This window comes from Vitis riparia, chromosome 18, assembly GCF_004353265.1.
Source record: "Vitis riparia cultivar Riparia Gloire de Montpellier isolate 1030 chromosome 18, EGFV_Vit.rip_1.0, whole genome shotgun sequence".
NCBI lineage: Eukaryota > Viridiplantae > Streptophyta > Magnoliopsida > Vitales > Vitaceae > Vitis > Vitis riparia.
Window position 1 is genome coordinate 6,949,098 of NC_048448.1, and position 17,000 is coordinate 6,966,097.

The 17,000-nt window shown below is 35.9% G+C and overlaps 1 protein-coding gene across 2 annotated transcripts; it reads left to right on the top strand.

Moving 5' to 3' along the window:
- Positions 1-1,687: 1,687 nt before the first annotated feature.
- Positions 1,688-16,814, top strand: LOC117906865. Of its 2 annotated transcripts, XM_034820116.1 has the most exons (7): positions 1,704-2,094; positions 2,772-2,813; positions 5,015-5,143; positions 5,692-5,933; positions 13,553-13,589; positions 16,293-16,350; positions 16,473-16,814. In XM_034820116.1, the coding sequence occupies exons 1-7, from the start codon at positions 1,933-1,935 to the stop codon at positions 16,550-16,552; spliced, it is 750 nt and encodes a 249-aa protein (XP_034676007.1). In that variant the 5' UTR covers positions 1,704-1,932; the 3' UTR covers positions 16,553-16,814. The 2 variants fall into 2 exon arrangements, 1 of the variants encoding a protein (XP_034676007.1); XR_004649914.1 differs by lacking the exons at positions 16,293-16,350; positions 16,473-16,814 and adding an exon at positions 13,066-13,233 and having other exon boundaries at positions 1,688-2,094; positions 13,553-13,579.
- Positions 16,815-17,000: the final 186 nt, after the last annotated feature.

Sequence of the window (17,000 nt, forward strand, 5' to 3'; positions counted from 1 at the left end):
GGATAACAAAATTTTTAATTGTATGTTACATGTATGAAATGACATAATAATCTTAAATTGTGGTTTTAATTTAATAAATATTTCAAATAATAAGGAATTTTTAATATAAGTAGTCATTATCGATCGATATCACCCAATCCATTCTTTTTTATAATTTTTTTTTTTGTATAAAGGTATTTAAAACAATTGTAGTTAATAAGAAATTAATATAAAGTTTTCATTCAGTACTTTATTTTAACTTCAAATTTCATTAATTATAAAAATAAAATTAATTATATATTTTTTATTTATAAATATATATTCGTTTTATATAATAAAGAGTTTGTTTTAAAAATCAGTCTTAACTTAAAAAAAATCAACATATTTTTCATAAATTCACCAATTTTATTACTATATTTTTATCTTCGTTAATTTAATTATAAAAATAAATTAATTGAGTGTAGATTATGATCAAGTATTGTTTAACTTTTATCTTAAAAATATCTCACAAATAGTAATAAGGAAAAGTGAAGCTTCATCATAAATTTTTTTTATATAATAAAAACTATTTTAAAAACAACTATTTAGCAATTGTTTTTAAAAACAATTTTATATTATCTAGAATACAAAAAGAAGAAAACACATCTGATGACCAGAAATTATTTTTTATTTTTTGTTATCAAGAAAAGTGTTTTCAAATAATATATTTTAATTGTTTTTACTTATTTTTATGCGGACTATTTTAGAAAATAATTATATAAATATATAGAATGATTAAAAATAAAACATTTTATGTAAAAAAAATTAAAATATTTAAAATATTTAAAAATGATAAACAAATGTTTGTTTTACAAAATATCAGTTTAAAAACTATTTTTCAAAACTATTTTAAAAAACAATTAGCAAACAAGGTCTAATGAAATTTTTTTACATATCTTTTTAAAAGAAAGTGTAAGAAAGTAGATTTGTTAACAATATAAATATATTTCTCCCAAAATTTTTATAATTAAGGTTATTCATGATTTTCTTTTCTTTTATTTTATTTTCTATTTTTTTTTCAAGTTTTTTGATAATCGGATATAATATATTTTCGAAGTAATACAAGAAGAAAATTAATAAAAATAAATTATATAGTAAAAGGTGTATTAAAATAGAAAAAAAAAATTATATCATAAACAGTTTATAGTAGATAAAAATAGTATACTGCTTAATCATTTTATCATCATTTTTATTTTATTTTTATGAAAATCATTTAAAGAAATATAATCATGATTTTTGGTTTTTATTAATATTTTAATAAAAAAATTATTATAAATAAATTATATACAGAATTATAATTTTATTATGTTAGATAAATAAATATGAAAATATTATATTTTAAAAGAATTTTAATTTGATTTATAAAAAAATTGTGAAAATAGAGTTTAATTCTGTATACACCATATTTAAAAAATATATTTTTTATATGAAACAATTAATAATTAAAATTTTGATATAAATTTATTTAGTAATAAAAAATTTTATTTTATAAAGGGATAAATATGAAATAAAAGAGTTGGTTTTACAAAGGCGTTGGCTGGTGCAGAATGCCTGAACGATGATAAGCTGATAAAATACCTTCTCTCCGCTACGCTATGACGTGGCACATTTAGAACAATCCGATCAGGCCACATCATTTTAGGCATCTGAGAGTAACCACACACGATACCACCCCTGTCTCAATGCGGAGAGTCTCCTTCGCCCATCTGCCTCTCTCCTCAATCTACAAATGTAAAGAAGTTGGGCGCTGCTTCTCAAGGCGGTCCAAAATAAATATTGATTGAAGTAAATTAGAAAAAAAAAAAAAAAAAAGGAGAGAAAAGAAGAACAGGAATCGATATTGAGATTTGAGAGCATGATTCTAGGGTTTCAAATTCGATTGTGGTCAGCAGTTAGGAGCAACCGGTGAATTTGATGTCGGAGGGCAAGAATACGAGAGAAGATGATAATGAGAAAGGGAGTGACAATAATCCATGGGCGCGGTCAAACGGACAGTATGAGGAAAAAGGCGAAGGCATGCGACTTTGGGGAATTTTCCTCTTCAGTTTGATTGGAGCCACCGTCACCACTTTCGCCGTGAGTTATTATTTAATCTATATCTCTCAACATTTATGTTTGCGTGTTATGGATCAGCGCAGGTTATCACTAATCAAATGTAGGTTTTTGCGAGCAGTTAGGTTCTGAATTCGCATGTATCTCTTAATACTTCTCAGTTAACCTATGATGCAAGGCAGTGCTGTGGGATACTTGATTGAGTTGTATTCATGAGTAAAAATGTTTTTGATATTCTGGCCAAGGTTTTTTAAAAAATAAAATAAAATAAAAATTGTGCAGAGTTTGTGAAGCACAAGGGAACCCTCATTATTTGTGAAAATTTGATTTCTCTTGATATACTAGGGTTAAACTTAGATGGGCAAATTGTATAGTTTTTGGAAAATCCATAGAGATGATTTTCTAAATGCATGAGATTATACAAAAATTAGGTAAAAGTCCATGACACCAATTATTAAAAGGAGTAATCTGTATTGAGTTGAGAGGGTGGAGGCACTATTCTGCAAGAATTAAAAAGATGGTCTACCTATCATTGATGAACTAAATCTCTGGAAGAAATTCCACTCGTTATTCATTGCTTCCCTAGGATATTTGGTTTATACACTCTGTTGGGGAGTGCTTTTTTCCCTCTATTGGATACAGCTTTAACTTTACCACTCGTATTTTGTATTACATACTAAGCGATTGTTGCAACCTGGCAGGTTGGGCAGTTTCGTAGGACAGCTGGTTGGTTCTATACTCAGGTAAGCCTTTCATCACTGCTTATTCTGAGTAATAAGCCTTTTGTATTGTGCCATCATCTAAATAATTTAGTAATTTTACTTGTTTCTATTAATAATTTTCAGTCAATCAAGGCCAGTCTGACTTGGATGATTCTGAGTAATAAGCCTTTTGTATTGTGCCATCATCTAAATAATTTAGTATTTTTGCTTGTTTCTATTAATAATTTCCCCCCTATAAGTATGTATCACCCAGAAGGGTAGGGAAGCTTTCAAAATTGTTGGCATTTAGAAACCAAAAGCAATCATCTATTTGATGATATTACTTGGGGTTTAGGACAAAACTGTGTTCAGGCATAATATTACACCCGAAATCCAGGTTTTGACAAGGAAAATTGATTTGTTTCCTATTTTGCTTCTCTTGAAGGTTTCTACTTGTCTACCCAACCTGGTTTGGGATCCACCTTTGCATCTTTTTTTCATTTTGTACATGTGACCTGATGGGAGCTGATGAAAACTATATTTTGTTTCTTATTCTGTAATTTAGTGATATATTTTCTGGGTGTTCAATTTAGCAGACTAGTTGCTTACCAGGAATGGACCTTGCAGATTGTCTGATTGAACTCATAATTATATGCTGGCTACCTTTATCCCTTTTTGGTTTACCTCATTGACCTGATCAAGTCTCCCTAGACTCTGAATCCAATTTGTTGCCTCAGCTTCATATGGTTTTCAATTGAATTGTTCATAAAGATAAAGCAGTTTCACTATATTAACTTTTTCATGCATGAGTTTGAATATGCCGAGTAATTGATTGATGCTTAAATAAATATTATTAAACTATCAACTTTCGTAAAAACTTAAACTGTCAGGATTTGGGCCCACAAATGTATACCAAACTAATACCTTCCCTCGCTTGTGACACCATACCCCACATGAAAAGACAATGTAGTAGTTACAGAATCCAGATAAATAGTTGGAGAGTAGCAGTAGGAGAGACTCAATTTTGATGCTTCAACTGCAGCTCTAAAACCATTTTAGACTACCAACCTTCCAAGCTAACAAATATGTTGCCAATTATCTCATTATTTTGTAACATGTGCATTATCTATGTGAAAACTTTTTTCCATTCTGGCAAACTACTCATGAACATCGTTTCAGGAATGAAACATAGCATTATTTGCTATATCTTTATTTAGACTTGGATTAGTTTTTGTAATCCGTGCTATGGACTCATTAGTTAACAAAATAGAATGACAAGTTGCAGGACAACACCTAAAGTTCTGTCTGCAATCCCTCCATTGTTGGGCAGAGGTCAAGAAAGGTTCATGCTTTTTAAGCTTGTAAAGTTGAAAGAAATGTTTTAGGATATATGAATTAAAAATAGGTTAGAGAGGATATAATTTAACAACAATAAGTTGCCCAAATTTTTGGATAGAAACTAATGTATGATTTAGGGTTCAGGCAAAAGAATTGAAGTTGGAAAGAGGTTTAGTGTTTGTGAAGTGGGATTTTAGGTCAGAAAGATTAACAAAGATAATGGCTTCTTGAGTCTATGAAGTGGTCACAGAAACACCAAAAATTAAGAAGAAAAAACTAAACAACCATGCCTTCAAAAGAACCGATTTCTCAAATTTTTATTAGTTGGACTTTAATCTTGTTTTGGTACATAGTACCTTATTTATAGGTACTTGAAAACTTGAAAACAAACTAAAATCTGCTAAGAATGTGAAACAGTTCCATTCATCTAAAATAGGAAGGGAAACTCCTAATGATGGTCTGCTAAATTTTGCAATAGAATCTTCTTGGATACCAAAAATTGTTCTCTTTAGAAATTATTAAAATACTTCTATATGAATTATAAAATTCTAACACAAAGAAACTCCCATATGAACTTTAATTTTCTCTTTCTTTTCCATGTGCTCTCGTCATCTAATTTATCATATTTGGCAGCATCCATTGAATAGTTCCTTTTTGTGGTTGGGGGAGGAATGGAAGGGGAAAATAACTTGGTGACATAACCATCTGCTCAAGGAAAGAGTTTTGTTTCTTTTCATAACCATCTGTTTTTGGTGCTTCCTCTTCTTGTTTAATATACATCCTTTTATCTATCAAAAAAAAAAAAGTTCTAAGTAGCATTCTTGTTAAATATTCTCTTTAAAGAAAAGGAATACTTGTTGCATGGACAGGCAAAACTGATCAAATATGTAACTTCTCTGAAAAAGTTTGCTAGGTCACAATCATCAAGGAATGGTGCAACTGGTAGTTCTTTTCGGTCAAGTTTTCAGGAGGAAGCATGGAAAAGATATAATCGTCGAATGCAAGAGGAATATGAAGAAGAAATGGAGAGAGTGGTGAGTTTTTCTCTTTGTTTTCTTTTCTAAATTCATTTTTGCCTTTTTTTTTTATAGCGTTTTTTTGGTGGGTTGGGTTGGGGGAGGGGAGGAGTGGGACTTATTATGTACTAAGGTTGAAAACCCTGTTTGATACCCTCAACTCTCATCGTGGGATTGTAGGTATTGGAGGGCCACTGGACCAATAATAGTAATGCTTTATCTCTATCCCTCATTTTTGGTCTCTTGGGGTAGATGTTATTGTTCTACTTCAGTTTTGTATGTTAAAGTTGTTCTTCTCTCAGTAGTCTGTCTCTTCTTTCTGTTTCAAAACAAGTAGCTTGTTTCTTTGCATAATGCTCTATATCTAGAATGAGAACTACTTTCATTCTGCCTTTAAGGTGTCTGAAAAATCCCTTTGTTTGCCCTAGATTCTTTGGCCTATGCTGATCCTTCATAGTTTCTTTGGTTCATTTCATCCTTAGTTGAGTACTTCCACTGATTTCATTTGTGTTCCTTTGTGATGTTAAAATTTTTATTATTTATTTGATTGTAAATGTTCTTCCTAGGAGCGTATAAAGCGTATGCAGAGTGTATTCAACCGAGAGAGGAATAAATACAAGAGAAGCTACGAGAGTTGGCGTGAAAATGGTGAAGGTCCATATCATCAACATTTCCAGAGGGATGACTGGTATTGGAAAACTGATACATCCTACAAATATCAAAGGGCTAATTCCAGGGAAATTCCTAGAGACAGAACCAGTGCAAGTTATCCACTATCCCATCACTATTTAACTTTGGGTCTTGACAGGTAACGTTCAGGGTTGCAGAAACCCTTTTTTTTTTTCATTTTCGACAAGATAAATTGATTAGATTAAAAAATGCCAGTGTGGTTGCAACTGATATACATAGGGATTATACTTAGACTCTGCCAACAAAAGAGAGAGAGAGAGAGAGAGAAGATCTCCTTAAACACTAGAGCAGCCCAAGCTGATAAACCCAATAAAATATCGCCCTTGAGGCTTTGGCTCAGGTTGCAATTAAAGAAAAATAAAAAGAGTGACTAATTTCATTCTTCCCCTTCTGAAAATTGAGACTCATAAATAAAAACTGTTGGATCTACAAGAGATTCCTGAAAGTAGGAAGGTTTAATAGGGTTATTTTCAAATCTCTTGGCTCTTCACATGGATTCAAATATTTGTTTTATTGGTAATGCTTTCTGGGATTTCGTTTTATCATTTGGTCTAATATCTCCTGCTTCTATTTTGTTCTAAACATGTGTAATCTACCACTAACACAAGGGCTTGCATCTTCTATTCTCCTATCATTTTCTTTCTTTATGCCCTCTAAATTATAATTCTTAGGAAATAGTAGTTTAAGTTAAACATTATAGTAAATCATTTTATTTGATCTTATAAGCAAATAAATCATTCTACTATGTGCTAGTGGCTGAAAATTAACTTACATAAGAGTGAAATAATCCCTGTAGCTGAAGTGGTGGGGCAAGAGGAATTGGCTTCCTTGTTTGGGTGTAGGGCTGGGTGTTTTCCTTCCATTAACCTTGGCTTGCCCTTGGGTGCACCCCCTAGATCTTGCACTGGTTGGGATTCAATGGAGGAAAGATTAAAGAAAAGATTAAGCACGTGGAAGAAGAAAATCTAATGAGAGTCTTTGTGGGGAAATCACCGAGTAGGAAGAAAATACACCTGGTGAATTGGGTAACAGTTTGTGAGGGCAAAAAGTATGGAGAACTGGGGATTAGAAATCAGGAAGAGGGGCTAATGGAGGTATTGTTCATGAATATAACAGTTTGTTTTCAATATATATATTTCTTGTTTCCTATCAAAAAAGATAAAAAATGAATATAACAGTTTGTGGAGGAGGATTATCCAGGGTAAATTTGGAAAGTGGAGGGGGTTGGTGCCTGCAAGAAGCAAGAGGGGCTTATGGTGTGAGTTGTGGAAAGATATTTGGAGGGGTTGGGAAGAGTTTAGTTTCAGAACTTTATTGTGGTTAGGAATAGGACAAGGACCAATTTTTGGGGGGATAAATGGGTGAAGGATCAACCTTTGAAAGAAGGCTTCCCTTTTCTGCTTAGTCTTTCCTTTTTCACTAATGCTAGTGTAGTAGATATGTAGGAGGTGGTGGTCACTAGGTTGTGCAGTTCTGAAGGCATTTTCAAGATTGGAAATTAGACGAAGATCACTTATGGTGGATGGAGGATAAGAAGAGAAGTTTTAAAGTGAAGTCTTTTTATGACTTTTTATGTGCTGAAGAGACAATCGTGTTCCCTGTTTATGAGGTGTGGAGAACTGGTGTTGCTATGAGGACTTGTTTTCTTGTGTGTGAGGCAAAGTGGGGAAAAATCTTAACCACAGACCTTCTTGTGAGGAGAGGGTAACGAGGAGTTGGCATATCACATTTTGACTCACAGAACTAGGACCACACAGTTTGGGCTCTGCAGCTGAACATTTTCAGGTACAGTTGGTCTTGCTAGAGTGAACTAGGGAGCTTCTTTTGGATTGTAAGATACGAGGTTTGAAGGAGTGGAGGAAGGTTGGCAAATGGCTCCCGTTTGCTTATTTTGGTACATTTGGAAGGAGCATAACTACCAAACTTTTAATAGAGAAGAGACATCAGATCAACAACGGAAGGAAACCCTCTTTATGTCCCTTCTAGAGTGTTCCATGCCCCCTCTAGGAATGACTGGTTCTACGCTGCAAGACTTTGTGGATTAGTCTTCATTGTAGATAATTCATTGGAGGGCTCAGTTAATTACAACCACTCAAACAGAAAAAGGGGGACTGAAAAAGCTGGTGGGATATGGTTTCTGAGTGTTCTCGAAGTTTAAGTTATTTGGACTGCTGTTAGAAGGTTTAGAGGTTGAGGGCTTTGCTCTACTCAGAAATAGGTTGGACAAAGATGAGGATAGGGAGCAGGAGGGTGGGAAGTGGAGAAGGTTTCCATTCTGTTCAAGATCTGAAAGGGATTTAGAGGCGGGTTTGTTTTGTAATGTCTAAAGGGACAGACGGTTGTTGTCCTGAAGTGGTAAGGGAGGGTGGAATGGCTGCAGTGGGTAGATGAAGTTTGTTTTTTTATTTTTTTATTTTAGTATTCTTAGAGGGGTTATAGTTTGTGTGAATAGGTAGTTTTCAAGGCTTTGTTCAGGTTGCAGTAAGTGGGCTTGGTTTGCAAGCAAGAAGTTCATATGAGGGCTTTCTGTTTTTTACAGGCCTTTAGGATGCTGTTTTTGTTTCAGGTTGTGGTTTGTTGTTTTCCTTTCCCTTTTGCTTGCTTTATGGGGTTATTTCTATACTTTGTGTGTACTTTATATGCCTTTTATAATAATATATCTGCTTAGTTTAACTATAAAAAAATAAAATAAAATGGTTTTTTTTGGAGGGGTGTTTTTTTTTGGTTCCTTTCATGTCCCCCCTTTATACATAGGTGTGTCTCCTTTTGTTAGACACCTTTATTGTGAATCTTTGTTTGCCTCTCACCAAAGGGAAAAAAAATAGATAGACAATTCAATAGTTTATTCGGTCATGGTTTTAATGATTCGAGGTAGGGATGACAATGTAGCTGTTTTCTCAGGCGACCACACTGGACTACCCACATTGATGCAAATTTGGGGAGTGTAATCTAAGTAGGGCAGGTTTAGGGTGTTTGGCATAATCAGAGTAGGGTGGGTTCAGGGTGTTCTCTAAAATCTATGATTGAGTTTGGGCGGGGTAGGGTTTGGCATAGGTTTCCTTGCAGTGTCAAGATTACCTGTCACTAACTAAGCCATGAGGACGATGATTTGACATTGGCCTTTAAGGTCCTTTCCTAACTCCGCACTCACCTCCTAGCCTTTCTTGGCCTTGGAAATTGAAAGTGGAGACTAGGTCTGATTCCCCCACTAGATTGTTCTACTTCCTGTGAAGACCTTAGCACATCTTGCCCATTTCCACTAAATGGGTGCCACATGTACACTCTATGCCCTACCTTCAGCCACGTGAAAAGAAGTGTGGCATCGTCTCCACTTCATCTTCACTCCTTACTCCAATTGCAAATGTCACTGATAGACTGATTCGTTACTCCCCCACTGATTTCATCTAAGAGAACCAAGCTGCATCTTCCTTGAATAACGAAATAGAGAAGGTGTCCTTCACAACTGTAAATAGGCTGAATTTGAAGAAAGGGATCCTTTTTTGTCCTTTGTGATGCATAGATTATTCTTCTTTTATTTCTTCTTCATTGTTTGCTTCATTTGATAATTGATCCATGAAAGGAGGAGCCGATTCCTAAGAAAGGAGGGGCTGAGGATTTAGGAGACTTCAGGTCCATCAGCCTTTTGGGGGGCCTCTATAAGCTGCTGGCAAAGGTATTGGCCAACAGGCTTAAGAAAGTTATAGATAAAGTAGTCTCCCACGATCAGAACGCGTTTGTTACGGGTAGGCAGATTCTTGACGCTTCTCTAATAGCAAATGAAGTGATTGACAACTGGAATAAGAAGGGGGATAAGGGGGTTATCTGCAAGTTAGATATAGAGAAGGCCTATGATAGTATTAATTGGCAATTCCTCTTGAAAGTCATGGAAAAAATGGGATTTGGCGCTAAGTGGCTGAGGTAGATGTGGTGGTGTATCTCCACAGCCAAATATTCAGTTATGGTGAATGGAACGCCAGCTGGCTTCTTTTCGAGTTCAAAAGGGCTGTGGCAAGGGACCCCCTGTCCCCTTACCTTTTTGTCATGGGGATGGAAGTGTTGAGCGTTCTTATCAGAAGGGCTATGGAGGGGGGTTTCATCTCAGGGTGCAAAATTCAGCGTGATAGAGGGCGGGCTGTCCACATTGCTCATCTGCTTTTCGCCGATGACACTATTGTCTTTTGTGAGGCAAAGAAGGAGTACTTAAGGAATTTAAGTTGGATCTTGTTTTGGTTTGAAGCCGCGTCCGGGTTAAGAATTAATTTGGCTAAAAGCGAGATTATACCAGTAGGGGAGGTGCAAATGATAGAGGAGCTGGTTGTGGAGTTAGGGTGTAGGGTGGGGCAACTTCCAACTGTGTATTTGGGGCTGCCTCTAGGGGTGCCTAATAAGGCTGCATATGGGTGGGATGGGGTAGAAGAGAGAATGAGAAGGAGGCTTGCTCTTTGGAAGAGCCAATATATCTCAAAGGGTGGGAGAATCACTCTAATTAAAAGCTCTATGGTTAGCATGCCAGTGTATCAGATGTCGTTATTCTGCATGCCCATTTCTGTGGCAAGAAGATTAGAAAAATTGCAAAGAGACTTTTTGTGGTGGGGGGGGGGGGGCACATGGAGAGGAAAACTCATCTGGTTAAGTGGGATGTGGTGTGTGGGGATAAGGAGAATGGGGGGTTGGGAATTAGGAAGTTTACTATCATGAATAAAGCGCTTCTTAGCAAATGGACTTGGAGATTCGCTTCGGATAAGGAGGCCCTTTGGAAGCAAGTGCTGGTGGCTAAGTATGGTCAAGAGGATTACGGTTGGAGGACCAAAAAGGCTGTGGGTGCGTGTGGGGTGGGGGTGTTGAAGGAGATCTTAAAGGAAGCTGGATGGTGCTGGGACAAAATGGTGTTCAATGTGGGGAAAGGTAATAAAATCAAATTCTGGACTGACGTGTGGTGCGGGGATGCAGCGCTGTCCCAAAGGTTCCTGCATCTCTACGTCTTAGCAGCCAACAGAAATGCGAAAGTTGAAGACCTGTGGGACCAGAATGTTGGGGAAGGAGGCTGGAATTTGTGTTTTATAAGGGATTTTAAAGACTAGGAGGTGGAGTTGGTAGGTGAGTTGCTCCAAGCGTTGAGAGGACTCAGGATAACTTGGGAGGATGACTCGGTTTCTTGGAAGGGAGGGGGAAATGGGTAGTTTAGAGTGAAGGATGCGTATAGCTGGCTGAATAGGTCTATGGATGTCAACTTTCCGAAAAACAAGATTTGGGTGGGAAGAGTCCCAACTAAAATTATGTTTTTTGCGTGGGAAGCGACTTGGGGAAAGATCTTGACTCTTGATAGGCTCCAAAAGAGAGGTTGGCAGCTCCCTAATCGGTGTTTTTTGTGTGCTTGCGAAGCGGAAAGTGTGGATCACTTACTTATTCATTGTACAGTCTCTAGAGTGCTTTGGGACTTAGTGTTGGGTTTAGTTGGGGTCAAGTGGGTGTTCCCTAATACTATAAAGGAGGTTTTATATAGTTGGGGGGGTTCTTTTGTGGGGAAAAAAAGGAAAAAATTTTGGAATTCCATTCCGTTATTCAGTTTTTGGATGGTTTGGAAGGAAAGGAATAGATTAGCCTTTAGGGGGGGCTTAGCAATGCAGAGGTTTAAATATTCTTTTGTATGTAATATCTGGGGTTGGGCTAAATTGTATATGGAAGAGGAGCCGCATTCCCTTTTAGATTTCCTGGAGTGGATTGCCTCTAGTTGAGGGGTGGTTTGTTTTTTGGCTTTTTGCTTGTTTGGCCTTTGTTGCCTTGTATACGCCCTGTATACGTTGGGGCTCTTTAGCCTCTTTAATGAATTGTGTTTGCTTATAAAAAAAAATAATAATAATAATTGATCCATGAGCGCATTCAGATTGTCTCCAAGTCAGGTTTTCCTGTGTTGGTTTAATTTTCATGGTCATGATGAACAACTGAACTGGAAGAGTGTTTAGGGTTTGATGCCCTTGAGGCCTGGCTCAAGTGGTAAATGGTTGGGGTGGGTTTATGGGAGCTTCTAGGTTCAAGATCCAGTTGGGACAAAAAGAAAAAAGAAAAAAGAAAAAAAATTGCCTATCCAAAAAAAAAAAGAGTATTCAGTGTTTGGTCTTTGGGTCCTTCTTCTTGCGGAGAAAAGGAAGGTGGGGATGGCACTGACTAGGTCAAGCTTCTTAATTGATAGATCTTTGGTGACTCCAACCCACCCTGGCACGGGTCTGGTCCAGGGACAGGATGAGTGTTTAGGCTGCAGGGGTGTGCCCGAGATAGGGGTGGCTGGACCTGAGCACACCCCATTAACATCCCTAGTTGGGGATTTTCTTGAGGATGAAAATTTGCTTTTATTGCATTTCTAGACAGCCTGAGAATGTTTTGACCAAGAATGAAAATATCGGTAAGGATGTATTGGGAAATATTGGTGGATATTTTAACATAAAATATCGGTGAGATCAAAATTGATTAAAACTCATTAAAATATTGTAAAACCTCTAAAAAATGATATAAGAAGTAATCTATATATACATATATTAAAATTGATATATGAATGATATAATTTATAACATTTTATAATAATAGGTGGTATTTGGAACTGCAATTAATGCTAAAATGATAATTTACTTACCTTATAACATATGTATAATTATTATATTTGTATTTAATTCATGATTTTTGTGCTTTCAATAATAAATTAAATGGAATTTGACAATAAATAATTAAAATCAATATATTTATTAAAACTTTATTTTAATATTTTATTTTTAAACTATATATAAATTTAAGCGTAAATATAAAATATATTAAATGTGGGCAAATATAATTTTTTTTTTTTTGATGAATGATGTGGGCAAATATAATTAGTGAGGGCATGTATGCCCCAGTGGTGATTGGGTTGGTTTTTGAACCTCAGAAACCAGGTTTGAGTCCCCACACTGCAGAATTCTGCTTTTGTGCTTTGACCCAGCAAATTTGCTTGTTTGACCATTTTTGACCTAGCGATAAATTGGGATTTTTCCAATAAATCAGTGAAATATTAGTGGAAATGCGAAAATATCGCATGGAATGCAGAAATATCCAGAAATATTGAACCTTGGATGTATCTTCCCAAATTTTGTGTTGGGATCCACTAACACTCGAAATATTAAGGATATATCGGCAATATATCCCAACTTTTTTAACCTTGGTTTTTACTTTGTTTTTTATGCTTTTCTGACCTTGGTCTTCTCCATTGTCTTTCTTATTTGTAGGTGGTCTTCCTTAACCTCGTGTACTAGGGTTCTTGGGTAACCTTATATATATATATATATAAAGTGAATAGATGATCATTTGACAGAGTGCATGTTTGAGTTGATTGCCCAAATAAACTGGCATGCTTTGAAGTCTATGAGTTCACAAGGTTGAGGCAAATATATATTGTAAGCAAGCAAAGGATCTTCTCTCAACGTGGGAATAGAAACAATTACTCCAAAACCATATGTTGTTTTTTAACATATAAAGAAAATTCTGAAACTAGGTGAATGCATCCGACATTTGATGGCAAACAGTAATTGACTTTTTGTATCACTTTGGAATGACTACTTGCTGTGGCAATTTTGATTAATAATAATGTTGATTTCACTTCAGATTATTTTTGTCCACATCACTGAGCAGCTACACCTCAGATATGTCGCTTCTAATTCAGCATTAATACTTAGATCTTGAGTTTGATATTTTCATCTCTCCTTTTCCCAACAGGACAAGAGCAAAACCATATACAGAAGCTGAAATTAAGGTACTACCTTAAATTTATATCTTATATTTCACATCACTATTTGAGCAATGAAAATATAGTTGTTTTCTTCTTTTTTGTTTTCCTGATTTAATTGTCAAGTTTCCATTTAATTTTCAATTAAGAACTGTCTTTTATAGCTGTATGTACTATTGCTGACATACTAGCTTTCAAAGACTGTGCAAGGCCTACATATTGGTCTTGGGCCTGCAACCTAGATGACTTGCATCCTCCTAACTCTTATATAAGGCCCATATTTGGGTAAGTGTGAATCTTTTCCAGCACTCAGGAATGTACTCATTTCACTTAGCATGTTTATCAAGATTCTGAGCCTCACCAACTTTTTCAACCACCCATTTTCTTTGGAGCCACTCTGTTCTCCCTCAAGTTGAGAGATCTCCCAACCAGGTTTCTAACCTATACAGTTATCTACCATAAGCAAATATCAACATGACACACTTGTTTTAGTTGGTGTTTGCTGTAAAATGATTTGTAGCTGGTTGATTATGAGGGCCTAATAGTGAATTTGTTTCCAAAAGATATAGTACTATTTCTTGGGAAGTAAAAGAGATAAATTCCAAGTTGGAACTGTGGAGAGATACCTTAGAATCTAAAGCATTTTTTTTTAGATAAGTAAGCGCATATATATAAAATTAGGCAAAAAGCCACAAAGCATACAGGAAGTAAACATAGTAGCCTACGCAAAAACAAAAACAACACTCACCACCCCTTAGGGAACGGCAAGCCATTCCAAAAAACCTAAAAGCGAAGAGGACTCCTCTCCCATATACACCCTAGCCCAACTCCACAAATTACAAACAAACGAATTCTTTAGCTTTTGAATAGGTAGAGAGCCCCCCCTAAAAGCTAATCTATTTCTCTCATTCCAAACCGTCCAAATAGAATCTAAAGCATTTAGCTAGTTGGAACTTGGGATTAGTGGGAGGAGGAACTTTTTTATTTGGTTGGGTATACTAAGAAAATATATTAAAAGTGCTTGGAAAAGGCATGCAAAATACACACAAAGTATACAAAAAAGCACCAAAAGGCAAGCAAAGGGAAAAGAGAAACAACAAATCACAGCCCGATACAAAAACCAAGCCCTAAAAATCTAGAAAGAAAAAAAAAAACAGAGAGTTCCCATACAATGTTCTTGCAGGTAAACCAAGTCTGCTTTCTGCTATCTAATCAAAGCCTTCATGCTGCCCTAAATTCAAGCATCGATTACACACTTCAACAATTTCCACTCTCCCTAGCCACTACCTAAGACAACTACCTTTGGCCCCCTGGTAAATTACAAAACAATCTAGCTTCTTTAAATCCCTTTCAAGTTTGGAGATACAGTATTCTTCCTCCTCTTCCTATCCTCCCAGCCTCTTACCTCATCTCTAGCCTGGACACTCAGAAATCAATTTCCACCCACTCCTCATCTAAGGTCAGGAGAAAGAGGACTGTGCCCATAGAATTGATAGTGAAATCTAATGACTATTGGTTATATAGGCCAGAGGACTGTACCCATAGAACTAGAGCATGATGGATGATTTGGAGAAGTGCTTATAGGTTGTTGAGTAGTTGACAAATAACGTAAAATTGGTGGGTAGATTTTATGGGTGGACCATGGACCAGCCGTGTTTTATGGTCTCAGATGTTAAGCAATCAAGAAACAGGCTTCTATAAATGAAGCATAGCTGAATTAGAAGTTGCGATGGACAATTAATAAAACAACAAACAATAGAATGAGGAAAAAATGCATTTGTGAGAAGATAGAGTTAGCACTAGCTGATGTTGAGATGAGGAGTCATTTAGGATTTTGAGATTTTACATAATGAAGACAAATGACAGTTCCAGAGGGGAGGGTGGTCGTAGATCAGCTGCTGGTGGTTTTAACTACTCCGTCCCATCCAACAAAAATTCAGTAATCTGATACTAGTTGAAAGCCTTATAAGGAAAGGAGGAAGGGCAAAAGAAATCTTTACTTATGCTGTGAGCAGCATTTTGATGCCCAGAAGATATTTACTAAAAAATGTATGGCTCTAATTATAAATGGGTTGGAAAAAAAAAAGCCCTTATATAGGACTCTAGTTTGAACTTGGGACAGGGATTTGTTGAGGTGACTGCAGCTTGAAAACATGGTATTGTATCATGAATTACTGTTTCATTCTTCCAGAGAACAATTTAATAACATTTTCAACTGCAGGGTAGTTGCTGCCACCAATCAATGTTCCACCTACATGAGTTGATTCCATGTATGCAGCTTTTATGTCACACAGATTTCTGACTTCTGTATGCTATTCCCCTGTGACAATAAATTGCAGCTCAGAAGTACATATTTTTCAACCCTCAGGATAAGACTAGGCATGCTATTTAGTCCGAGATGTTACCCTCAGCTATGCTTTGAGAATTTTAGAACAAAAACACCTTCATATTTAGGAAGAAAGTGAAGGTATTCTATGATAAAATGAACAGAAATCTTTTCAGAATACATCACTATTCTTCGGAATTTAGTCTCTGCTAGGTCAAAAATTGTCAATATTCTGTCAAGGCTTTACTTGTTTCTGGTTGTTTATAGTGCTTTCTGTGATTATGTTAATTAACCAGGCATGGTTTTCCAAAATTCTTATTGAGGGCTTCTTCTAGGTATTCTTCTTTTCGATTTGAGTGCTTTAAGAAATCTGTTTCATCATGAATCATTTCTATGCTATGCAGAATGCATTCAGAGCAAAGGCAATGGAGTTCCACCCAGACCAGAACCAAGATAATAAAGGTGAGGATGGGCAGGCACTAACCAGGATCTTGTAAATTGTGTTATGGTACTGAGTTGTTTTGTTTATGATGTCATTGCTTCGGCTTGGGTATTCAACATTTAATGTTTTTGTTTTGTTGCAGAGGCTGCTGAAGCGAAGTTTAAAGAGGTGATGACGTCCTATGAGGCTATTAAGTTGGAAAGAAAGAACGGGAGTTCATAAATGGGATATTTGAAATTTTCAACAGTGTACTTGATATTCCTTGGGAAGAATTTGAAAATTGAGTGATTTATTCTTGTAATCTTAGGCCGTTTCTAAAGGGGTGATAGCCAATTTTGTTAGGCATACATAACCGCTCATGTATATCTGAAGCAAGCACCCCCCAGGGGCATGCAATTATGTAAAATAGTGAAATAAACAGATCATGGTCAATTCACTGGTCTTACTCACTGATTAAACACAATGCATACTCACATTTTGGTAATATGATCATTGCAAGGGTTACTTGAAACAAATATGCACCTTCTGTTGAGTTAAAAAGGGCCGATTCCCACTGTCGGAGTTCTCAGTCCATTTTTAGTTTTTTAGGTTTTGTTTTGTTTACTTCTAATTGGACGGGTTGTTGGGGAGGGGGCAATTAATTTTAACTAATTATTTAAATTAAAAATCA